At 36.3% G+C, this 26,611-nt stretch overlaps 1 protein-coding gene across 2 annotated transcripts in view; it reads right to left on the bottom strand.

Annotated features, from left to right (window-relative positions):
* Nucleotides 1–7,954: 7,954 nt before the first annotated feature.
* The window catches only part of ACADL (acyl-CoA dehydrogenase long chain), a 52,448-nt gene continuing 33,791 nt past the window's right edge, over nt 7,955–26,611 (bottom strand). For both annotated transcript variants that reach the window (XM_058706248.1, XM_058706239.1), the window contains 3 exons: nt 18,486–18,613; nt 14,502–14,588; nt 7,955–8,837 (listed from right to left, as the gene is read on the bottom strand). In XM_058706248.1, coding sequence (XP_058562231.1) covers nt 8,744–8,837; nt 14,502–14,588; nt 18,486–18,613 — 309 coding nt within the window. In that variant the 3' untranslated portion in view covers nt 7,955–8,743. The remainder of the gene's footprint in view (nt 8,838–14,501; nt 14,589–18,485; nt 18,614–26,611) is intronic.

Below are 26,611 nucleotides of genomic sequence, written 5' to 3'. Positions count from 1 at the left end.
CTTAAAAAAATAAAGAATCCATGACAGTAGGGGCTATATAGTGCTACAAGGTGACTAAAGATTAGTCATGAGTTGATAATTGCCAAAGTTGGGTGATGTATACATGGTGCTTTATTTTATTGTTCTCCGGACTTTTGTACATGTTTGACATTTTCTATAATAAAAAAGAAAAAAAAAATAGGAACAAAGTTGCAGAAACTCTTACTGGCCTAAGATGAAACAATTCACACATCAGAAAGAATAATGATTGTAATTAACTAAAATACATCAACATTTCCAAAATCCCTGAGTTCTTATTGAAGCCATTATCATTGGAGGTTCTTGGGACACCCACTCATACTCTAAAAACTGATAAAAGGAAAACAAAAATCAAGACTTTATTTGGCTTTAACTTACAAATTCTATTTCAGGATGTGGCAGCCATGGAGGTGCAATTCTCAGATCTCCCTTCAGGAAAGAACTTGCCACTTTGTTGTAGGGAATACGGTTAACTGAGCCTCTAGCTGTTAGCACCGCAGGATCCACATTAGCTTTTGAGCTGAGGCCAGGCTCTTTCCAGGCAGTCGCTGGACAATGACTGAGCAGGGAAGAAGAACAAGGGGCTGACCATTTAAGACAAATGTGGGACTCTTCTAATAAAGAGTCTTAACTCCAGAGCTCCTCACTGGGCTGTGCAAGACTTCGTCAGATCTGCTTCATGGTCTAAGGCTCTTTTCTCCTTGCCCACTGACTTCCTCCCATTTTCGTCTTTCACAGATGTTACCTCTCAAAAAACCTCTTGCACTTGTGTCTCCACTTCTGGTTCCTAGACAGCTCAAAGCACACACAGACTAAACAAAAAATTGATTAAAATTCTTCTTAATGAAAGTTCATTAATGCAAAAGGAGTTAAAAATTAGAAAACCATCCTTTACCTACCTAACATACCTAATGAATGTTAAAGCCATTAGGTAAAATGTTGACAGGCGATTTCATGGAAATATCAGAGTAATATTATCTTAATCCACTGATCAATCTCAGTATCTCTAAAAGTGAGAAAACTAGATATTATGTGTCTTCTGGCACAATGCAATAGAATATTCACAGCACCATTTATTAAGTTTTCTGGGCAAAAATATTGAGACTGAATCTAATCAAGCCTTTAGCTCTACCAGTGTATAGTAAACATAGGGAATAAAGGGATATGTTAAAAATCACCATGAAAGATCAGTCAGGTAAATCAATAATGGTGGATATTTTACAAAACAAATGACTAGGCTTTTTTTTCCCCAACAAATCGATGGCATGGAGGAAAAATAATTCTCAATTCATTTTTTGAGGTTAGCATTATTGTGAGAGCAAAACCAGGCAAAGACAGTTCAAGAAAAGAAAATTACAGCTAAATATTCCTTATGAAGATAGATGCAAAAATCTCCAGTAAATATATCAAATAGAACCAAGCAATATATAAAAATCATAACACACAATGACCGTATGGGGTTTATCCCAGAAATGCAAGGTTGGTTCAATACTTAAAATACAATCAATGTAATTTATATTAATAATCCAAGGAAGAAAAACTATATGATCATATCAATTGATGTAGAAAAGCATTTGACAGAATTTGATATCCATTAATGTAAAAAACTCTCATCAAATTAGGAATACTATAAAACCTCTTAAACCTGATCAAGGGTATCTACTAAAAATCTACTTAAAGAAAATCTGCATTTAATGTGAAAGCCTGAATGCTTTCCTCCTAAGATCAGAAACAAACAAGGAGGTACATTTTCACAACTCCTATGCAATGTTGTAGAGGAAGTCCTAATAAGTACAATAAGAGAAAAAGAAAGAAAGAAATTAAAGGAGGGAGGGGGGAAGAAAGAGAGAAGAAATGAAAGAGAGAAGAAAAAAAAACAAAAGAAAAAAATAATAAAAGATACACAGGTTAAAAAGAAATAAAACTGTCCCTATTCATGAATGACATTATTGTCTATATAGAAAATCCCAAGGAATCTGCAAAACAAAACAAAACAAAACACAACACTCTGGACTTCATAGATGACTTTAGCAGATGAAAAGTCAAAAAACAACAAAACACATTCAGAATCTCCATGTTGAAAACTACAAAATGTTTTAGAAATAAATCAAAGAAGGGGCACCTGGTGGCTCAGTTGGTTAAGCATCTGACTCTTGATTTCAGCTCAGGTCATGACATCATGGTTTGTGAGTTCAAGCCCTGTGTCTGGCTCTGTGCTGACAGTGCAGAGCCTGCTTACAATACTCTCTCTCTCTCTCTCTCTCTCTCTCTCTCTCTGCCCCTCCCCTGCTCACATGCTCTCTCTCTCTCAAAATAAATAAATAAACTTTAGAAAAAAGAAATAAATCAAAGAAGATCTAAATAAATTGAAACATTCCCAAATTCCCATTCATGAATTGTAAAATCCAGCATAGTAAAAGTGGCAATTCCCTCCAAAGTGATTTATAGATTTACTATAATTCCAATCCAAAACCCCAAAAGGATTTTTTTTTGTAGATACAAAGATTGAAAAATTTGTATGGAAAGGTAAGAGGATTACAACAGCCAAAACAATTTTGAAAAAGAAGAAAGTTAGAGGAATCCCATTATCTGGAATTTTAAGACTTTCCATAAAACCACTACAACCAAGACAAAGAGGGAGATATATAGATCAATGAAACTGAACAGAGTCAATAAATAAACCCAGACAAATATGGTCAACTGATTTTTGACACAAGTACAAAGGAAAACCAATGAAAAAAAAGATATTCTTTTCAACAAATGGTACTGAAAGAATTAGACATCTATAAGCAAAAAAAAGTAATGACGTAAATCTCATATCTTATAAAAATTACCAAATGGAACACAGACCTAAATGAACAATGTAAAATAAAAATTCTTAGAAGAAAACAGGAGAAAAACTTTATGACTTGAGTGTGACCAAAAAGTTCTTAGATATGATACCAAATTCATGATCCATAGAAGAAAAAATTTCCAAATTCATCAAAATTAAAAATGTTTGCTCTATAACATCCACTTCAGAACTAGCTACAAGGGGTGTCTGGGTGGCTCAGTTGGTTAAGCAACTGACTCTTGGTTTTGGTTCAGGTCATGATCTCACAGTTTGTGGGTTTGAGCCACACTTCAGGCTCCATGCTGGCAGTGCAGAGTCTGCTTGGGATTGTCTTTCTCTCCCTCTCCCTCTCATTCCCTCTCTCTTTCTCTCAAAAATAAATAAATAAACTTAAAAAACAAGAGAGAGAGAACTAGCTACAGATAGAGAATATTTACAAATCACATATCCGACAAAGGACTTGTATCCATTGAGGAAGAGCCAGAGACTGACGACCTTGCACATTTCCACGCAGAATACTTGGTGAGACCCCTGGAACACGAGAGCATGGGAGACTTGTGAGGTGCTGCTACAAGCTGTTTCTCAATGGCTTCCCTATCTACCCAGACATCCCTCATTGTTTCAGGTTCTTAAGGGGTATGAGGTTTTTTTGCCTTGTCACCCGTAGGGCACACCTACAGCTATAAAAGTAATGAGCAGCCATCATGGAATGGAATCTGCAGCAAGAGAGTGTCCCCTCATTCCTACTATAGTCATCTGGCTTCTTTTGGCTTCTTTTGTTTCAGTGTCATCCCACACAAAGGCCACAGAGAGTGGATACCTTTAAGCTACTCATCTTTTAACTCTGTGTAAACAGTAAATTTAGTCAAAAATGGGCTCATTGTTTATTTACTGGCTGAATCTGTCAGCCTGGCTTTGCCTTGTGCTTGACAGTATTAGAATAGATAAAGAATTCTTGAAGTTTAATATTAAGAACAAGCAACCCAACTAAAAAATGGGCAAAAGACCTGAACAGAAAATTCACCAAAGAAGGTATATGGAAGGCAGTACTTATGAAAAGCTGTTCAATATCATTAGGCATTAGGGAAATGCAAATTAAAGCCACAGTACCATATCACTGCATACTTATTAGAATGACTAAAATAAAAAATGCAGTGCTATAGAAGATTCAGAGCAACTGGAACTCTTGCATTGTTGGTGGGGAGCAAAATGTTTCAAGTATTCTGGAAAAACAGCTTGGCATTTTCTAGAAAGTTAAACATACAATTACCTTTATGACCTAACAATACCTTTCCTGGGTATTTAATCTCAGCAACCAAAATGTTGTAAAGCAGATGAATGAATGAATAAACTGTAGCCCATCTACAAAGTGACATACTATTTAGCACTAAAAAAAGGAACACCCTATTCACACAACATGCATAAACATTAAATTCATTTTGCTAAGAGAATGAAACCATTCTCAAGAAGTTACATGCTGTATGATTCCATTTTTATGACAGTCCTGAAACAACAAAACCATAATAGAGAACAGATTGGTGGTAAAGGGGGAAGGAGAGTTAGAGGCACAAGAGAAGGTGTGACTATAAAGGATACAAGGTATTTTTGGGGGGTAATGGAACTGTGGTAGGGCTTGCATGAATCTATTTACAAGTTACATTCAGAGAACCAAAAAAGGCAATTTTACTGTAGGTATAAGTACCAAAAACAGGCACATTTACTACATGTTAATTTACAAAGTAAAATTTAACAAGACAGAAACAAGAGAGAAGGAAGAATTGTTATAAGATTTAAGAGACAATAGGAAAAATGCAATTTGTGGATGTTGTTCAGATCCTGATTTGAACAAACCAACTACAAGAGGCATTCTTGATACAACCAAGAAAAAAAATCTGTTTAATTTGTATCTATTTATTTTGAGACAGAGAGAGAGGGAGAGGGAGAGAGAGAACCCCAAGTAGATTCCACACTCAGCATAGAGCCCAATGCAGGGCTCCATCTCAGGACCCACAGGGAGGTCACAACCTAAGCAGGTGTCAACATATCAATAGCTACCCAGGAGTCCCAACCACAACACTTTTAATGTTGATTTGGAACTGGAAGTTAAATTTAAGTTTTTAATTATAATGATGGCCTTGTGGTTATGTAAAAAACAAATCTTCATCAGTTAGATATTTATTCTGAAATATACGTGTGTGTGTGTGTGTCTGTGTGTGTCTGTGTGTGAGAAATAGGATTAAGTCTGGGATGTGATTTTTTTTTTCAACGTTTTTTTTTTTTTTTTTTTTTTTTATTTTTGGGACAGAGAGAGACAGAGCATGAATGGGGGAGGGGCAGAGAGAGAGGGAGACACAGAATCGGAAACAGGCTCCAGGCTCCGAGCCATCCGCCCAGAGCCCGACGCGGGGCTCGAACTCACGGACCGCGAGATCGTGACCTGGCTGAAGTCGGACGCTCAACCGACTGCGCCACCCAGGCGCCCCTGGGATGTGATTTTTAAAAAATTGAGAAAAAAAGTGGGGAAGGTACATTAGCAAATATTGAAGCTAGAGGTTCATCATACCATCTTTATTTTTTAGTATGTTTAAAGTTTTCTGTAATTTGTCTTAAAAATAGAAAATGAGATTTCAAAAAGAGAGTAGAACTTCCTTTCCACAGTTAGTATAAAGCAGAAGATATGATAGGCCTACAGGTGGTTTTCATCTCAATGTCAAATCTTTCCAATGACTCCAAATAAATAAATGCTGTGTGTGCCAAAAATAATACTGACATATGAAAAAAAAAAGTCTCCTAGAAATCTTTCATCTTGAACAATGAACTCCTAAAATTACTAGATTAGTAAAGATTTGCAGTCAGATTTTAAAATAGCAAATCAAAACAGCTTCTTTTACATATTTCCACTTTCAACGACACTATCAAAGAAATAAAGGGCAAAAATAATTTTATAGCAATAATTATGATTCTAAAAACCTCAGCTAAAAACCAAAATTACTCAGGCTTTCCGATTCTCATTAATTATTTACACAGTGTGGCTTTCTTGCTGTGTTGGTCCAGTCTGTTCTTTTGAGCATTATTATTATTTATCATTTCTTGAGCACTTAGCACAGTGTGATATACAGATGACAAATTCCCTCCCTAGGGGACAACAATGAAAGCCACACAAGCAAAATACAAAGATTAGCTATTTAAGAAATGAAAACTACATGAAAGGTTAAAAAACACATTCTGTATTCCCTTTTTTTGCTTTCAGCTTTAAGCCCAGGATATTTCTCTTAGGGGCCCAAAGCAAGAGTGAAATTGACAAGACAAAGAAAACAACTGGCTTAGAATAGATAGAAAACATCCTAGACATCATTCCAAAAAGATACCCTATCTTACAAATCCTTTTCCTTTCTGAGGTATAAAAATTACTAAAACCTATTCCCAGCTCTAGTGGACTGTAATAGCTTTGTGCGTGGTGTATGATTTAGGTCTGCCCAGCGACTTTTCTGTTCCCTTTTTTTTTTTGATGATACCACTCTCTGCTTCAGGAACTGCTTCCCCTAGTCTGTGTATTCCTGATGAGACTGTCAATCATAATGCACCTTTCCCCTACCTTATAATGACATTGTGCTGAAAGCTGTACGCCTAGAGAAGCCCAAGGTCATTTTTACAGACCGTGTAATGAAATTTCTCTACAGAGTCCATTAGGCCAATTTGAAAAAAAAAAAAAAAAAAAAGTAAAATAAATGGAGGCAATGTAAGTGCTGGCAGTTCTAAGCCCCAGAACCAGGCTTTCTGAGACCCTGGTTCCTATAGTTCTTTACATTGTATGAGCTACTCCACAATCCTTTTAAGCTACCACATTCGAATTTGTGCTTACAATAGTAAAAATTAGGTTTCTTTTGTCATTTGCACCTGAAAGAATCCTGAGAAGTTAAAAGAACTTACCCAAGGTCCAGTGTCTCCTAAAAAGTAGAGTCATTATTCAAACTCAGGTCTGTGCACCTCTACATAGTAGGCTTTTCTTACTATGGCAATTTACTTTTTATGCTACGGATGTTCCTAAAATCTAGTTTCATTAAGATTGAGAAAGGAAGGAAAAGGAGCTGGGAGGAGGGGGTCCATCTGTCTAATCCAATCTGGTTTCTTGGTAATAGGAGGGAGGTGAAAATTTATTTTAACCCGTTTTGCCTGGTATTTAAGGTATATAAACAAGAACTCCAGGTTGGGACCATACAAACTTCTATCCAAGAGCAAACCAAAGGTGTGGAATTCTAGGAAAGAATGGTATCAAAGTATTTCCTCTTCTCTTTGCTCTACCCAGTTGTAATGGTTGCATTAAAAAAACAATGTTTGATACCAATAATACCAAATAAAATGTTTAGGTTTTCTAAGTTTACCAAGAATACATCTATTTGTTTCCATTAAAACTGTCTTTATTCACTGTATTGCAAGTATATGCAAAAAGAAAAAAAAAGTACTGAAATAATTCTAGAAGAATACAAATTAAATTAATGGTTTGTTTTTTGATAATAATTACTTTTAAGTGTCAAATCAAATGTTTCATCACTTTCTTATTTTGTTTTATTTATTTTATTTTTTAAAAGATTTTATTTTTAAGTAATCTCCACACACAATATGGGGCTTGAACTAATATCCCTGAGATCAAGAGTCTCATGCTCTATCAACTCTGCGAGCCAGCCACACACCCCCTTGCCTTCCTATTTTAAATGCTTACTTTGTTATTGCAGTTATCATGATTTGAAGGCATCTTGTTGTTTTTATGTAGTTCTTACTTTATTTATTGTAACTTACTTGTTTATTCACTTATTAGCAGGGATCTTGCCAGTTTCATTTGCCATCATATTTTTAACAGTTTAGCTTATAGAAGACACAATGTACTTGTTAAATAAATTTTTAAAAGTACACTGTTCCAAAATAAAAGTCACTGTTTTGGTATCTATAAATATACCAATATATTGAAACTAAAGGATGATAAATGATTCTGTGTTCTACTATAAATTAAACTGGGATGGTATCTGTTGAAAAGCCCAAGTGCCAGTAGATAAGAGAAACAACCACATTCTCTTTTTTTTTTAATGTTTATTTATTTTTTTGAGAGAGAGAGCACAAGAGAGAGCAAGCTGGGGAGGGGCAGAGAGAGAGGGAAAGAGAAATCCCAAGCAGGCTCTGTGCTGTCAGCATAGTCTGAAGTGGGACTCGAACTCAAGACCTGAGCCCCAGAAACCAAGAGTCAGACGCTTAACCAACTAAGGCACCCAGGCACCTGATAAGCCACCATATTCTCTAGCTGGAGTTGGGCAAATGAATGCTCAGTTTGAGTCATAGTGGATCCAAGGCAATAAGGCAAGAGGGCTTCCTGCTTCCACTAAAAGCACTCATCACCGTTTCATAGAGACTCTTCATAAGCTTTTGTTTGAAGAAATGATTCCACTGCTTAGAAATAGGTTTAGGGGAGGGTGGTAGAAAACATTTGCATTGTATATTATATTTATTTTTCCCTTTCAAAGTCAATGATCTCTAACTGCTATTAATGTTTTTCTAGTATAATAACAAAACTATTGCTGTCTCCATTTGAAAGCAATTATTTTTTATTTATTTATTTTAGAATTTTAGGGAAAAACCAAACACCAAGGTTTCTAGAATCAGAAAATCTTTGCCTTTTAGCTATATAAAAATTAAAAGTTAAGACTATACTGGACAATTTTAGAATCTTTGAATTCAAAGATTTCTCCTATCATTGTACTAATCTCATATTTGATTTCTCTTTCAACAGAGAGAACATATAAAAACATGTTTAGCATTTCCTCCCTTTCCAGGTTGCATTTTATCTTGAGTAGATTTAAAAGCAGATTAGTTGTAATAGGATTCCAGGATGTGGGCAGATGTCTACTTGTCACGGATGATCTCTCTTGCAATCAGCTCCTTCATTATTTCATTGGTACCACCATAGATTGGCTGAGCGCGGGCATCCACAAAAGCTCTAAGTAAATCAGAAGATGATTGAATGAATAAATAAAAGATATTGGAAGTTATAAGTTTTGTCTCAGCAGGAAACTATTGATTCCTTTAAAGTATTCATTTAATGAAATCCAAAAAATAAAAGTTCTCTATAAATTACTTTTTTTTTCAGTATGGCATTCATCCTAGATTTGTATAATTATCAAATTCTATTAAGGTACTGATCATTTGTACAGCTTTTAGTTTGCTTGATGTTTAGATTACAATTTAGATTACAATTTCAAAATAACATTAAAAAATGTTTATTTATTTTTGAGAGAGAGGGAGCATGAGCAGGGAAGGGACAGGGAGAGAGGGAGAGAGAATCCCAAGCAGGCTCTGAGCCATCAGCACAGAGCCCGATGCAGGGCTTGAATTCACGAACCTTGAGATCATGACCTGAGAAGAAACCAAGAGTTGGTCACTTAACTGACTGAGCCACCCAGGAACCCCAATAATAACATTTATTAGTATGTTTCATTTGATTTAATTTTGTAAACTTTAGCACATACACTAGCATTCTAAAAAAGGCTGTTTCAGATTTAGAGTGGATAGAATGTCTCAATTTCTTATTATCTTTAATGTTTCTTTAAAAATGTTGAAATCCACTGGTTTTATAGGAAACAAAAGAGAAAAGAAAGTATCTATTTTCTAACATCCCTTAGATTTCACCACCACTGCTGCCATCAGGAGTATAAATCGATGCTTTAGAAAATATTACTTCCCACAAAGTTAACAAGTAACTTATTTTTTAGAAATGGTTAATAGTCATTCCAGTAATGTATGACATTAAAATACTGAGTAGCTGAGTTTACTCACACACACACACACACACACACACACACACACACACGTTACCAGGAATTCACTTTCGGTAGCAAAGATAGCAACTGTGATACTGTATAGTTGTTTTTACCTTTTCTCATTTCATTTTATCCTCTCAACTCCAGCATCAGGAAGGATAAATATTATTATTGTTTTGTAGGTAAGGGAACTGAGATGCAGCATAGTTAATACACATATTAATTAATGGTTGTTATTTAGTGATCACATAACAGATAATTGGCAGGCTGGATTGAGAAGGTAGGTATCCTGCCACTTTGGCAAGTATCTTTTTTATTATATCATAGTATTTTCATTGGCCCAAGCATGTAGGATTAGTTATTGAGCTTTGGACTCAAATTCAAAGGCATTTTTTTTTTCAAGCATAGAATCTATTTTTGGTTTTTGCTTTTTATTTTTTAATGTTTTTTTAATTTAACATTTGAGACAAATTAAATATGCTGGCTCTCTAGGAACATGACCAATACTGGACTCTTCATATTCTTCATGGTACCTTATAAAAAGTAAGCATTCAGTAAATATTTACTGACTTAGTGTATTACCAAGGAATTTTAGAGTCTCAATACCTACTTTTTGTTGAAACTTGGAATCTAAAGACATTTGTATTTTCAAGTATATATATTTTTTCTTTTGAACAGATTTCATTGTTGCTCACAAAATCCAGCACTTGCAGATGGAGAATCTACGTGGCACTTTGGCCTACTTCAGCAATCTCAACGCTTTCAGACATTTTTGGATTGGATTGGGCTTTTTTTTTTCTTTTTTTCACATTAAAGAAATTCCAATGGAGTAGGTAATGAAAGAGATCAGTAGACCTTTTATAGGTTACTAATTAAATTCAGTCATCAACTAAAATTAACAGAGAAAGGCAGCAGAAGGAATGTTTAACCACACAGTGATGGAGCTCTGTATCTCAGGCTATTCTTCCTAGCATGGCAGAGAGGTCTTGAAACGGCAATGCTTAAGCCTCACCTCTTACAGCCCCAAGCCTAATGAGTAAGAGTGAAATAAGTTCACTAGCTTAAGACCAGTTATTTAAAACAACAACAACAACAACAAAATGAAACAAAGCAAAAAAAAAAAAAAAAAAAAAAAAAAAGCACCTGTTTTATCTGCAAAATCAAGACTCAGCAATACACACACATAAATACACAAATAAAATAGCTTAATCCGAGGATATAAGAAACACCATTAGAGTGATTTTTTTTTCCTATCAAATCAAAATCTGTGCACTGCAACCACATAACCCCTAATGTGTCTAATCAGCCTTTGATATTATCTACTACTCTATCTCTTGTCAACTTATGAAAAGTTCTTTCCTTGTATCTCTCGGGTGAGAAATAGCAGTCTAGTTTAAAAGTTCATACAATCTTTGAACTAACAAACCGGCCAAGAAGGGGATTATTATTCTTGAAAGGAAATATAAGTCTCTCAAATTGAAACCAGGGATTTCAAATAAGCCATCAAGCTACAATTTTTGCTTGCTACTGACCTGAAGGAATCGCCTCTAAGAAAACACAGAGCAAGACTTACTCTGTGCTCTAATCTTAAGTCATGTGGATGGGTGACCCCTCACCTCATGTATCTTCCTTAGAACCCGAACTAGACTAGACAAACTAATCCACTACATGTTTACATTTCCAGCAGCGGTTGGAACAACACATTTAAGTATAAAAATAGAGACATTCATTATGATTTGACTTTCTTAGCATTGTGAATATTGTGAATAAGATGGATTAATACTATGAATAAAACATGAAAATGCACAGAAAAAAATTCCAGTGATGATTTAATTTGTGCTAGCATAACTCAGTGTTTACTTCTGATTTCATGACTACACAAAGATAAAAAAAAAATCTGCTTTTGATTAAGGCTTGTTTGAAGTAGTTCTGAAAGGATATACCAAAATCCAAGTCCAAGGATTGCCAAAAAAAGAAATATATAAATAAAATCATTTAGTTACTTCACGTCTACATTCCCAAAGAAAGGAAAAGCCCTAGTTGTTGCTGAGTTTTTATAAAGGTTATAAATTATACATACCCTGTGATTAAAGCTTTCTGAACTAATTTTACAGAAAATTAGCAGATTATATCTATGCTGCAGCTTCTGTTCTTAATTTAACTTAACTAAAATGTTTATTTTCCTCATTAAAGACCATAAATGTATCAAATGTTTCCAATTATGTTTGCCAAAGTGATAAATGTCAAAGTCAGTTTGAATACTAATTTGATAATTTTCCCTTTAGATAGTATGTATTTACATTAAAATTAGAATAGAAAAAGGTTTTTTTTTAAGTTTATTTATTTTTGCAAGGAAGAGAGAGTGTGTGTGCACAGGGAAGCAGAGAGAGAGAGAGGGAGAGAGAGAGACAGAGAGAGAGAGAGAGAGAGAGAGAGAGAGAGAATATCCCAAGCAGGCTGTGCACCATCAGCACAGAGGCCAATGCAGAGCTTGAGGTGGGGCTTGATGTGGGGCTTGAACTCACCAACCATGAGATCATGACCTGAGTCAAAGTTAGACACTTAACCAACAGAGCCACTAGGAAAAAAAAACAAACCAAACCAAAACAAAACAGAAAACAAAAAAACCTAGAAAAAAATTAAAAAAACTAAAAACAAAAACAAAAAATCTAAAAACTAGAAAAAGTTTTTAGAAGCCCATAGCATCCATATTCTCAGATTCAGAACTAAACCAGACCTGTCTCCATATAGTAAAACTTCTTTAAGTAAGTTTTATAAACTGAAAATATTGTTAAATTAGAGGAAAGGTTTATTTTCTAGAGCGATGATGAGAAATGTCAAGGGGAAGAGGGAAAGAAGAGATTATGGAAGTGGAGAAAGAAATATAGAAGAGGATGCTGCCTACTGACAAACCAGTACTGCTCCAAACTAATAACAAGAATATTCATGTGTAAGAGAGTAAAAAAGGGTGCATTTAATTTCTTTGGAAGGAAATAAAAATTATATCTGGAAAAAATTATTACTTTTAACTTGTTTTTTAGAGAAAATAATCAAATGCTTAAGATATGACAACTTAGATCTTTTTCATGTGCAAGTTTTTTCCTAAAGTGCCTTTTTTTTTACTTTTAAAAAGTGATATTTTTAAAAGAAGACATATAAATGACCAACGGTATATGAATAAATGCTCACTGTCACCAGTCATCAGGCAAATACAAATCAAAACCACAAGGAGATACCACCTCACACCTGTGAGGATGGCTATTAACAAAAAACAAAGGCCAACAAGTGTTGGTGAGAATGTGGAGAAATTGGAACCCCTGCACACTGTTGGAGGGAATACAAAACAGGGCGGCTGTGATGGAAAATAGTATGGAGGTTCCTCAAAAAATTAAGCAGAACTACCACATATCCTAAAATTCCACTTCTAGGCATTTATTGCAAAGAATTGAAATCAGGACCTGCAAGCGATATTAGCACTCACATGTTCACTGCAGTATTATTCACAATAGCCAAGATGTGGAAACAACCTAAGCGTCCACGGACAGACGAATGTATACGGAAAATGGAATGGAATACTAGTCAACCTTCAAACAGAAGGAAATTCTGCAATGTGTGACAACTTGGATGGACTTGAACATTCTGCTACGTGAAATAAGCCAGTCACTGAAAGACAAATACTACATGATTCCTACCTATAATGAAGTATCTAAAATAGCCGAATTCACAGAATCTAAGAGGTATGATGGTTGTCAGGAACAAAGGAAGGGGATAATGGGGAATTATTAATCAATGGGCATAGGGTTTCAGTTAAGCAAGATGAATAGGCCTTAGAGATCTGCAGCACAACGTTGTACCTACACTTAACAGTACAGCATGGCGGGGCGCCTGGGTGGCTCAGTTGGTTAAGCATCTCTTGATTTCGGCTCAGGTCATGATCTCACAGTTCTTGAGTTCAAGCCCTGCATCAGGCTCTGTGCTGATAGTGCAGAGCCAGCTTGGGATTCTCTCCCTCCTCTCTCTCTGACCCTCCCCTGCTGACATGCACGTGTACTTTCTCTCTCTCTCTTTCAAAATAAATAAACATTTAAAAAAATACAGTATGCGACACATAAAAATTTATGAAGAGGGTAGATCTCATGTTAAATGTTCTTGCCAGAGTAAAATAAAATAAAATAAAATAAGATAAAATAACTAATAGCCAATGCAAATTAAAGGAAGAATAATAACCTATTTTCTATGCATTATGTTAGCACAAAGTTTAAAAAGCAAGAACATTCATAGTTTAGGAGGATAAGTTATCCTCAGACTTTTTTCATTTGAGTAAGAGTTGCTACTAACTGGAGAAAATGATTGGGCAATGTACTAAAATTTAAAATGTGCATATTTTTGAAATAGCAATACTACTTTTGGAATTCTGTCCCATTGTAATCGAAAACACATGTATCTAAGACAAACGCATAAAGGTGTTCTGTCGCAGCATTCATTGCTTGTCATAGCAAAAAAGTAGAAATAACCAGATTATGGTTAAGCAATAAAATACAATATTCAACTATAACAAAAGTGATATTAGTCCTTCTGTAAAACGATTCAAATAAAGCCAAGTTTTATTATATACTGATCTCTTCCCTTTCTTTAAAAGCGATAAAATCCTTTCTTTAAAAGGTTATCAGGTGGGCTAATAACCTGAAGCTGTTTCATCTGGTTGAACACACTCTGTAGTCAGCTGACAAATGCAAAGATTTTGCATCTCTTTTCCCTCTACACTCAATGCACAAAGTACAGTAAAGAAATTTTCCTTTTTCTTCACATCATCCAGAAGTGCGTACCACAACAGCCATACTCACTTTGTAATCGGGTACTCCCACATGTATCCCCAGGCTCCATGGAGCTGGACACAGTCATAAGCTACAGTGTTTTGTAACTCACTTGCCCTGGATGACCAAAATAAAAAGCAAAAAAGGAACATTTGCAATGGGTTTTCGCGAGGTGCTTCACAATCAGGAAACAAATAATTTATGACTGTTTAAATACATACATTTATCAAACAATTACAATTAGACATATTAGCCAACAAGAGAAGACTGATATAAATTACATATGCAATAAACTTCTGGAAAATTTTCATGTAATGAATACTTTCTGCATCAGTTGGTTCTGGCTGGGTTTTTGTTAAAGCTAGAAATAAAAAGTGGAAAGCATAGTCTATTAGGTTTTGGGCTACTTTAGGCTTGAGAAGGACATAATAAAAACTTGAATTTTGTCTAATTTATTTAAATTCTCCATATAATCTCAGTTAAATGTACAGTTATACAGCCATCTATTTTCTTTTGCCTTGTGATATGTCTTTTTCTCCAAAGATGCCACTTCTACCCGAAAGTTGCAATTCTGAATTTCAGTAACTGTAAAAAAAATTTTTTAGAGTTTTTCAGAAATAAACTGAAAGTAAAAGTAAAAACCTAAAAAGTACTATTAAAGTACATACCATCATATAGGAAACTTTTAAAAGATTACTTGGGTATTATTATTCCCAAAGTATATGTATATTAATATGAAACACTTGAGAAATATTCTTGTTTGGTCTTATCACAGTAATTTTAACTACCATTAAAATTCGTAAGATAACTGGTAGGGATTTTATTCATCTCAACATAAAAATATAAGTTCAAATTCTTTTCACCCCATTTTTCTTTTTTTTCTTTTTTAATTAGAGATTCCTTTTCATGTTTATTTAGTTTTGAGAGAGAGAGAGAGAGAAAGCAAGCAGAAAAGGGGCAGAGAGAGAGGGAGACACAGAATCTGAAGCAGGCTCCACGCTGTCAGCACAAAGCCCGACATGGGGCTCAAACCCACGAACTGTGAGATCATGACCTGGGCCAAAATCGGACACTCAACCAAATGAGCCACCCAGGCATCTCATTTTTCCCTTAAAAAAATTTTTTTTTAATGTTTATTTATTTATTTTTGAGAGACAGACATAGTGTGAGTTGGGGAGGGGCAGAGAGAGAGGGAGACACAGAATCCAAAGCAGGCTCCAGGCTCTGAGCTGTCAGCACAGAGCCAGATGTGGGGCTTGAGCCCACAAATCGTGAGATCATGACCTGAGCTGAAGTCTGGCACTTAACCGACTGAGCCACCCAGGTGCCCCTCCTTTTTCTTTTTTTTTTTTTTAACCTCTGCCCACAACATGGGACTTGAGCTCATGACCCTAAGATCAGGAGTTGCATGCTCTACTGACTGAGCCAGCCAGGCTCCCCTAAAAGTATTTTTCAATAATGGGAAACCTAAAGCAAAAGTAAGCATAGACACATTTGCCTATTTTAAATAATTTTTAACTCTCAGCAATAGCCAAACTATGGAAAGAGCCCAAGTGTCCATTGACTGAAGAATGATAAAGATGTAGTATATTTATATAATGGACTATTACTCAGCCATTAAAAATAATGAAATCTTGCCATTTGCAACAACGTGGATGGAGCTAGAGAGTATTATGCTAAGCTAAATAAGTCAGTCAGAGAAAGACAAACACCATATGATTTCACTCTTATGTGGAATTTAGATACATGTGGGAAACAGATATACATATGGGAAGGGGGGAAAAAAGAGAGAGAGAGAGGGAAGCGAACCATAAGAGACTCTTCATGATAGAGAACAAACTCAGGGATCGATGGAGGGTGGTGGGTAGGGGATGGGTTAAATGGCTGATAGTATTTAGAAGGGCATTTGTTATCATGAACACTGGGTGTTACATGTAAGTGATAAATCACTAAATTATACTCCTGCAATCAACATTACACTATATGTTAACTAATTAGAATTTAAATAAAAATTTGGGAAAAAAATAAAATAACTTTTAACTCAAGCCATAAGACAGGTGAGGATGTTTCTAAAAAGTACAGCCAACAATATAATGATTAACAGGTAAGACTCAGGAGGCAACAATATTTGGAATTCTATAAATTTTTGTATTTGGCAAGTATTTTAGTGAAATATTCACTGGGTATAACTAGCTGCTTCCTCTCCTTCAATGTGAAGTAACAGTATGTCTATAAACTTGGTGTTTTTAAGAACAATGAGGTTAATAGCTATCTGAATATTTCTTTTTCTAAAAATACCTTGCCTAAAAAATTTTTACACTTTTCCAACTAGTCACAGGATTTGCTATAAATGTAAATGTAAAATGTCTCCTCCTAAAAGAAGTTCCCAGTAATTCCACATCAGTTCCAACCTGGCAGTTTTATTATTTTGGAATCATTTCATAAAGAACTATTCTGCATACTTCTCCACTCTAGTTCTGGCTGAACTGAACACAGGTTAATGAATAATGACAGGAATTTTCTTCTAAGTTATTTTTGGGCTAATGAGATATGAGAATGTTTGTTTTTAAAACAGAGGAAACCAAACCCATTTTCAGTATCTGATTTAAACAATGTTCTTGCATCTTAAAATACACAAAGGCCTTATAGGAGTCTCTTTTCAATTAACTCATCTTTAATACAATTGCTAGTCATCTTTAATACAAATGAAAGTTCTTTCCAAATTTAATAGGACACTTTCCCTTTCACTTAATAGAGCATGTGCAACTTCTGATTGGATAATCAATTTTTCAGAAATTTTTCTTAGATCTGGACACATTTTAAAATCAAAAATGGAGTCTAATCTACTCATTTCAGAGATATCAAAATGTTGGCCCAGAGAGAATTGTTAATATTTTTAAGTGTATTTATTTATTTTGAGAGAGAGAGAGAGAGAGAGAGAGAGAGAGAGAGAGAGAGAGCACACAAGAAGAGGAGGGGCAGAGAGAGAGGGAGAGTGAGGATTCCAAGCAGGCTCCAAACTGTCAGCACAGAGCCCAACTCGGGGCTCAAACTCATGAACCGTAAGATCATGACCTGAGCCAGAATTAAAAGTTGGACACTTAACCGAATGGTCACCCAGATGCCCCAACCCAGGGAGAATTAAATTTAATTATAGTTATTTAATGAAAGAATTGGGATTCAATCTCAGGACTCTAAGTGGTACTGTTCTTTTGTGGTCTCACTATACTGCCACTCATCAGATAATTTGAAATTAAACTACTACTTGAATGAGTTAATCAGTCATCCTACTTCAATACCTTAATATCTTACTCTCTTTTTTAAATGTTTATTTATTTTAATGTTTATTTATATTTGAGAGAGAAAAAGAGAGAGAGCATGCACGCATTAGTGGGGGAGGGGCAGAGAGAGAGGGAGACACAGAATCTGAAGCAGGCTCCAGGCTCCGAGCTGTCAGCATAGGGCCTGATGTGGGGCTCAAACTCACGAACTATGAGATCATGACCTGAGCCATTAACTGCCTGAGCCACCTAGAGGCCCCAAATGTTTATCTATTTCTGAGAGAGAGAGAGAGAGAGAGAGAGAAAGAGAGAGACAGAGAGACAAAGTACAGAAAGCGTGTGTGGAGTTGGGGAGAGGCAGAGAGAGAAGGGAACAGAGGATCCAAAGGTACCTCTGTGCTGACAGCAGAGAGCCCAATGCAGGGCTCGAACTCTCGAACCTTGAGATCATGACTTGAGCCGAAGTCAGACTCTTAACTGACTGAGCCACCCAGGCGCCACAATATCTTATTCTCAATTGCAAGCTAAAAGTTAAATCAACTTAAGTAATTTTTAGCACACTATAAATAGGCTTAATGGGGCCTTTCAGCGTTTTTTAAAAAGTTGGTTCCTACTGTTAGTTTTCATTTTCACAGCCTTCTTCTTTTAAGACCCTCAAGATTGAGTTTAAAGTTGGAAGAATTCCCTAACAGTCTATGCAAACACCACATTTTAATTACTGAGGCACGCATACCAATATTTCGCCATGGCAGCAGTGGCAGAGTCCAGACGTTTCTTTTCATGCAGCTGGAGACAGCTGTCCACAAAAGCTCTGGTTACACAAATGTGTGTTTTTAATTCTGCCAGCTTATGCTGCACTGTCTTGAGTTTAAAAGAAATGAAAGGGGGAAAAAAGTGAGCATACTAAAAGAGCACATTTTTAGTCACCTAGCATATCTAAAATTATATAATAAAAGACCTTTAGAGCAAAACAAAAGTGGAATTACTGTTTGTTTGTTTGTTTGTTTTTTTACTCTCCAAAAGAGGCAAATATTAACTAAATGGCTTAAATTTAAAACCCACAATACTCATCACCACTAAGGAAAGTTGTACTAGAAGATGGAAAAAAAAAAAAAAGATAAATGATAAATAACATCTCATGTTTTAGATTAAAAAGTTTAGACCAGTTAGGGAAACTGCCTGAAAACCAGCATGACTTTAATAGGTGAGCACCATCTTGTGGTATAGTCCTTTAAGTACAGCTGTTAAAAACACCTATTTTCCTCTGGAATCTAAAACCATGAAGAATTTCTCTCTCTCTCTCTGTCTCTCTCTGTCTCTCTCTGTCTCTCTTCTATTTTAGAGAGTGAGAGAGAACTGAGGAGAGGGGCAGAGAAAGAGACAGAGGGAGAGAGAGAGAGAATCTTAAGCAAGTTCCATGCTCAGCATACAGCCTGACTCAGGGCTCCATCCCATGACCCTGGGATCATTACCTGAGTCAAAATCAAGAGTGGGTTGCTCAACTGACTGAGCCACCCAGGCACCCCCCCATCCTTTTTTTTTTAAAGTATACATATTTTTTTAATTAAGTATATATATTTCTCTATTCTGATTCTTTGTTCTAGAGTAAAATAACAAAGTAACAAGCTGGAAAGATAACATTAAAAACATTAATTAAACATTATTTTATATTGGGAAGTAGTTAATCTAGATCTATAGAATGCAGTAGAAGAACGACATCAGCACTCAAGAGATCAAAGTCGTATCCTTCAGCCTCTTCCACCTCTCTCCACCCTCCCCCACTGACCCCCCTCAATAGCTAGTCTCTAACTTGAACTGAATGGTCTGGAATGGTCAACAACGTCAACATATTATACTTTCTCTTGCCAGCCACAGACAACCTATAGCAGCCTTGGAAATCATTCTATCTAGACTATTCTCAAGTGTTCTTGACTGCTTTCATTTCAATCAAATATTTTTACATTCCAGATTCTTGGCTCCCACACCTTAAATTCTGAGTTTACATTTGGTCTCTTTGGCACCAACTTTTGAACCTCCTTCAGGAAACTGACTTGATTTTGACATATTGGCTTCCCACTTTGAGTAACTCCCCAAAATACACCCCATTCTAGTTGACCTCTCAAGTTCAAGGCCCAGGACTGGTCAGCTGGCTTTCCCTTCCTTATGAAAATACAGGCAGAAACAGAGTTTTGATCATTCTGCTATGGGATTTATAAGTGAGACCTTCACTGTGGCTAAAAAAAAGCATGGAAGTTAGTGAAAAAGGTTGCACAGTTCAACTCAAACAAGACATTAATATGCCCCACCTATGTACTGGCAAGTTCAAAACCAAGATTGAGTTCCTAATAGGAAGGCTTCAGGGACCAGATTCTCATGAGGATGCTGGCCCTGACTGCCATTCGTACTGGTTATAGCAATTCTCAAACCACAAAACTGAACCTTTCAACATCATTGTAGTGGGGACAGTTTGGGAACTTTCCATTTCTAGAAAAGGAATATAATAAGACCGTGGACCAGGCAAAACCAGGGTGTCAGGAGGAGTAGGAACTCTGAGGGACAGATTCCTCAGAGGTCTATCAATATAACTACCATACTAATGAAAAACCCAATTGACTGCCTTTCCCTTGGCTTTATTCCATCCTGTTCTAGAAACAGACAATATAGCTGGCACCTAATGGTTCTAAAACCAAACAGTAGGATGGCTGATGCCACACATTTTCCACCTCTGTATCCTGGCCTCTAATTCAGAACATGCTGGGTCACATCAAAACTTTCTTCCCCTCTCACTCTTTCCTTACATTGTCTATCTCCCTTTCTATCCATTTATATTTAATTAGGCCAAATCTCTACACAATAAATCAGCAAAGAGTTTCCCACCTCTGCCAAGATTACTCATAGAAAATCTAGAGAAAGAACAAGAAAAAAAAAGTGTGGAAATATTCTATACATTGAAAACAGATGAGTATATATTCCCTCTGAGTCAACTCCTGGCTTCATTCAAGGACACCAACCATTATACATCATTTGGAAGATAAGGGAGAATCTGACAAGTGTCCAGATAGTTTTGTCCTCTCCCTATTGTGATGGCACACTTGAAAATTTATGTACTTTTTACAGTATGAAGGAATCAAGATCTCTAAGCCCAATTCCCTTCCATGAGAGCTGTTTTTCTGGGAATTCTGGGAGCTTCCAGAAGCTGAAGTTAAATTTTAGACCAGGATGGGCTCATTTAGAACTCTTTCTTTTAAAAGAAAAATGAAAAAAAAAATATTTGTTTAATGTTTACCTATTTTGAGAGAGAGACAGAGACAGAGAGTGAGCGGGGGAGGGGCAGAGAGAGAGAGAGAGAGAGGGAGACACAGAATCTGAAGCAGGCTCCAGGCTTCGAGCTGTCAGCACAGATCCCAATGCAGGGCTGGAACCCAGGAATCATAAGATCATGACCTGAGCCAAAGTTGAATGCTTAGCTGACTGAGCCACCCAGGCGTTAAAGAACTCTTTCTTTAATTCGCTTAGTGAGGTCCACAGGTTTGAAGAAATTAATGCCTCCAAGAGTACATAATTTACTCTCTGGGGATAAACAGATTATATTTGCATATTCTTGGCATCACATTGGGTGTTACTATATAAAATTTGTCTGGGTTCTTCACCACAGACATTGTATGTAGCTTTCAGAAATTATTGTGTAATGGGTGGTGGCTAATAATTGTACCACACATTATTAGCAAGGTGTTTTTTGTGAATGATCAACACTTGTAACACTACTTTTAAACATTCATTACTAATCGCTAATAGATAATACTACAGCTAGCATTTAAAAAAAATTCCTCAAAACTTACTAAGTGCATCAGATCAAGTCTCTTTCAGAGTTCTGAATGACATTATTCTCAGAATCATGGAATTACAGAATTGGAATACACTTTGGAGAGGTTATTCAGCCCATATTCCATTTAAACAATACTGTTAATTGTACTGTAATCTATTATGATTCAAATAAAAAATATAACATCTTCGGTTTGCTACCTAATTTTATAATTAACCCCACACTCGAGGTCTTAAGAACAGGATAATTACATTTTGGAGGAATGTAAGGAAGAAGTATCATTTTTTTTCCCTCTCCTATCCTTTTCATAATATTCTGTGCCCTTAGACTCAAGAGCACATCCCACACAGGAAATAACTAAAGTTTGTCTTAGAAAAGAACATTACATTTTCACTTCATCGCCCATGGGTGAGGGAAGTGAGGAAAGAAAAAAGGTCTATCTACTTTCAATTTCTGGGTAGTAAAACTAGGATAGGAGTTAAGAGTGTATGTTCCAGGACCGCCTGAGTGGCTCAGTCAGTTAAACGTCCAGCATCGGCTCAGGTCACGATCTCAGGGTTCCTGGGTCCCAGTCCCGTGTCGGGCTCTGTACTGACAGCTTGGAGCCTGGAATCTGCTTCAGATTCTGTGTCTCCATCTCCTCTGCCCCTTCCCAGCTTGTGCTTTGTCTTTGTCTCTCTCTCTCTCTCTCTCTCAAAAATAAACATTTGAGGTGTCTGGGTGGCTCAGTCGGTTAAGCATCTGACTCTTGGTTTTGTCTCAGGTCATGATCTTCCAGGTTTGTGAGTTCGAGCCCCTCATCGTTGGGATCTGTGCCGACAGCAGGGAGCTTGCTTGGGATTCTGTCTCCCTCTCTCTCTGCCCCTCCCCCACTCACGCTGTCTCTGTCTCTCTCAAAATAAATAAATAAACCTAAAAAATAAACATTAAAATTTAAGAAAAGATTTAAAAAAAAGAGTGTAGTTTTCAGAGTTATAATGTCTGTGTAATCTTGGGAAACTTGCTTAACCTCTCCATGCCTCAATCTCTTTATCTGTAAAATGAAGGTAAAAAGAATGCTTATAAAGAGAGCTGTGAAGAAAAAAACAAGATAATCCATTTAGCACAGTGTCTAGTACATGGGAACAATGTAACAAATCAGTCATTATCATTATTTAATAACTGAATTTTACCATTTTATTATCTATTCCATGGAAAAATCATAAGATTTGACATCAAATATCTCCATATTTGAATGAATGAAAAGGAATAAAAATCTTATAATAATTGCAACTTAAGCATGGTTAGGTCTCCATTCTACAAAGAAAATGATTTTTTTGTGAAATGCACTGAAATGGTCAGAAAGGCCCCAAATGTTCAAAATTCAAGCATAACAAAGATAAAGGAAACTGAATAGTTAAATGATTGTAAAATGACATTTGGCTAAGTATAATACACCATTTAAAGGTCTTCTATTTCATATTAATAACTGGAACAATAGTGTACCAAGCTCTAGAATAGGAGGTGTCAGCATATATTGGTCATTCATCTTCTTTGAATACATTCCTAGATTGACTATGAAAACATTCAAAGATCTTTATTTCAGTACAGCAGAAAGATTAGAAGAAATATCCCAGAAATCTGAGAACATAATAAATTTACTTGAAAAACCAGACTACAGGTAACGTAGTACACTGGTGGAAGTGATACTACTGCCACCTAGTGACAGTTTGGTAAACTCCCTTTGAAAGAAGGTAGTGCTTCATAAAATAGCGCTCGCTTTGAAAAAGATTAAAACTATATTCTCTCTTTTTGCTGTCAAAATGTATGTATTTATTTAGTAAATATTAGTCAAATACACATATTACAGACTTTTTTTCTTCTCTGGGAAAACATTATACCAGTTTCCTATTTCCTTCATGGTCAAATGTCAAATCATATTTAACGTTCTGAGCTATAAACAACCTGGGTAATATCATAGTCATCTTTATTGTAATTTAATATGAATTCCATAAAAGGAGATGTAGATTTCCAAGGGGATGGAAAACATGCCTATTTGATTTACTTTTTATAGTGTCCATAACAGGGCCAAAGGCATGAGGTGGTGATGGTTGGTTTTCAGAAGCAAAAGCTATTACAGGCACACTTTGTTTTATTGCTCTTTGCAGATGTTGCATTTTTTACAAATGAAAGGTCTGTGGCAAATCTGTGGAGCAAGACAATTGGTGCCATTTTCCCAATAGCATTTGCTCACGTGTCTCTGCGTCATATTTTGGTAATTTTCACAGTATTTCAAACTTTTTCACTATCATATTTGTTATGGTGATCAGTGATCTTTGATGTTACTCGTCTTCTTGTTTTGAGGCACCATGAACCACGCCCATATAAGATGGCGAATTTGATTGATACATGTGCGTGTTCTGACTGCTCCACTGGCCAGCCGTTCCCCATCTCTCCTTCTCCTTGAGCCTCCTTATTCCCTGAGACCCAACAATACTGAAATGAGACCAATTAATAACCCTACAATGGTTTCTAAGTGTCCAAGTGAAAGGAAGAGTCACACGTCTCTCACTTTAAATCAAAAGCTAGAAACGACTAAGCTTACTTATGTCAAAAGCCAAGATAGGCTGAAAGCCAGGCCTCTTGTGCCAGTTAGCCACGCTGTGAATGCAAAGGAAAGGTTCTTAAAGGAAATTAAAAGTACTACTCCAGTGAACACATGAATGATAAAAAAGTGAAGAAGACTTATGCTGATACGGAGAAAGTTGTAGTGGTCTAAATAGAAGCTCTAACCAGCCACAACATCCCCTGAAGCCAACACCTAATCCAGAGCAAGGCCCTAACTCTCTTCAATTCTATGAAGGCTGAGAGAGGTAAGGAGCTTGAAGAAGTCTGAAGTTGGCAGAGGTTGGTTCATGAGGCTTAAGGAAAGAAGCCGTCTCCATAACGTAAATGTGCAAGGTGAAGCAGCAAGCGCTGATGCGGAAACTGAGGCAGGCTATCCAGAAATCCTAGCTAAGATAATTAACAAAGGTGGCCACACTAAACAACAGATTTTAAATGTAGATGAAACTGCCTTACATTGCAAGAAGATGCCATCTAGGACTTTCACAGCTAGGACGATGACAATACCTGGCTTCAAAGCTTCAAAGGACAGGCTGACTTTCTTATTAGGGGCTATTGCAGCTGGTGACTTTAAGTTGAAGCCAATGTTCACTTACTATTCTGAAAATCCTAGGGCCTTTAAGAATTATGCTAAATCTACTGTGCCTCTGCTCTAGAACTGGAACAATAAAGTCTGGATGACAGTACATCTACTTACAACGTGTTTGGCTTATTGCATATTTTAAGCCCACTATTGAGATCTACTGCTCAGGAAAAAAATTCCTTTCAAATATTACTGTTCGTTGACAATGCACCCGCTCACCCAAGAGTTCTGACTGAGATGGACAATGAGATTAATGCTGTTTTCATGCTTGCTAAGACAACATCCATTCTGCAGCCCATGCATTAAGGAGTAATTTTGATTTTCAAGTTGTATTATTTAAGAAATACATTGTATAAGGCTGTAGCTGTCATAGATAGTGATTCCTCTAGTGGATCCAGGCAAAGTAAATTGAAAACCTTCTGGAAAGAATCTACCATTCCAGATGCCGTGAAAAACATTCATGATTCATAGGAAGAGATTGAAATACTAACAATAACAGGAGTTTCAGAAGTTGATTCCAACCCTCCTGGATGACTCTGAGGGATTCAAGACTTCAGTGGAGAAAGTGACTGTGGGATGTTGTGGGAATAGCGAGAGAATTAGAATCGGGAGCCCGCGGGTGCCTGGGTGGCTCAGTCAGTTGAGTGTCCAACTCTTGATCTTGGCTCAGGTCATGATCTCACAGTTCATGGGACTGAACCTCACATTGGGCTCTGTGTTGACAGCTTGGGATTCTCTCTCCCTCTCTCTCTCTGCCCCTCCCCTGCTTGTGCACACACCTCTCTCTCTCTCTCTCAAAAGAAATAAGCTTAAAAAAAAAAAAAAAAGAAGTGGAGCCCGGAGATACGACTGAATTGCCGCAATCTTATAATAAAACTTTAATTGATGATGAGTTGCTTCTTATGGATGCATAAAAAAAAAAAGTGGTTTTCTTGAAATGGAACTACTCCTGGGGAAAATGCTGCGAAGATTGTGGAAAAGAAGACAAAAGATATAGAATATTACATAAATTTAGTTGATAAATTTAGTTGATAAAGCATCAGGTTTGAGAGGATTGATTTCAATTTTGAAAGAAGTTCTACTGTGTATAAAATGCTATCAAACAGCACTGCATGCTACAGAGAAATTGTTTGTTGAAGGAAGAGTCAGTTGATGTCGCAAGTTTTGTTGTTGTCTTTTAAAAAAGGCACAGCCACCCAGCCTTCAGCAACCACCACCCTGATCAGTCAGCATCCATCAACATGAAGGCAAGACCCTCCATCAGCAAAAGATTACCACTCACTGAAAGGTAGATGATGGCTAGCACTTTTTAGCAATAAAGTATTTTTTAATAAAGGTATGGACACCATTTAGACATAATGCTATTGCACACTTAACAGACTACAGTATAGTGTAAACACAACTTTTACATGCACTGGGAACACAAAAATTTCATTATAATCGCTTTATTGTGATATTTTGGAACAGAACCTGCAATACTTCCGAGGTATGCCTATAACACACTTTGGGTAAAGTTCCGAAAGTCACAGAGTAATACCACTTCATATTGCTAGCAGCTTATAGTGTGTATTTTCAGAATCACACCTATCAAATTACATTTCAGCATCTAACCTTTAGAAGGCAGTCAATACATATTTGCTCAGTGAAACAAAATGGAATAAGTTATGTATATCACTGTTTCTCAAAGGGAGATTATTGGCATTTTGAGTGAGACAATTAGTTGCTATAGGAAACTATCTCTGAATTACAGGACATTTAACCATACTGGCCTCCAGAGCACTAAATACCAAACACACCCCCAGTTGCTGTGTACCCCACCTCCTGAGGGGTTCTTTTTTTTAAAATTTTT

The sequence above is a fragment of the Neofelis nebulosa genome, chromosome 2 (assembly GCF_028018385.1).
Source record: "Neofelis nebulosa isolate mNeoNeb1 chromosome 2, mNeoNeb1.pri, whole genome shotgun sequence".
NCBI classification, from domain to species: Eukaryota; Metazoa; Chordata; class Mammalia; order Carnivora; family Felidae; genus Neofelis; species Neofelis nebulosa.
This window is presented reverse-complemented; position numbering and strand designations above follow the sequence as displayed.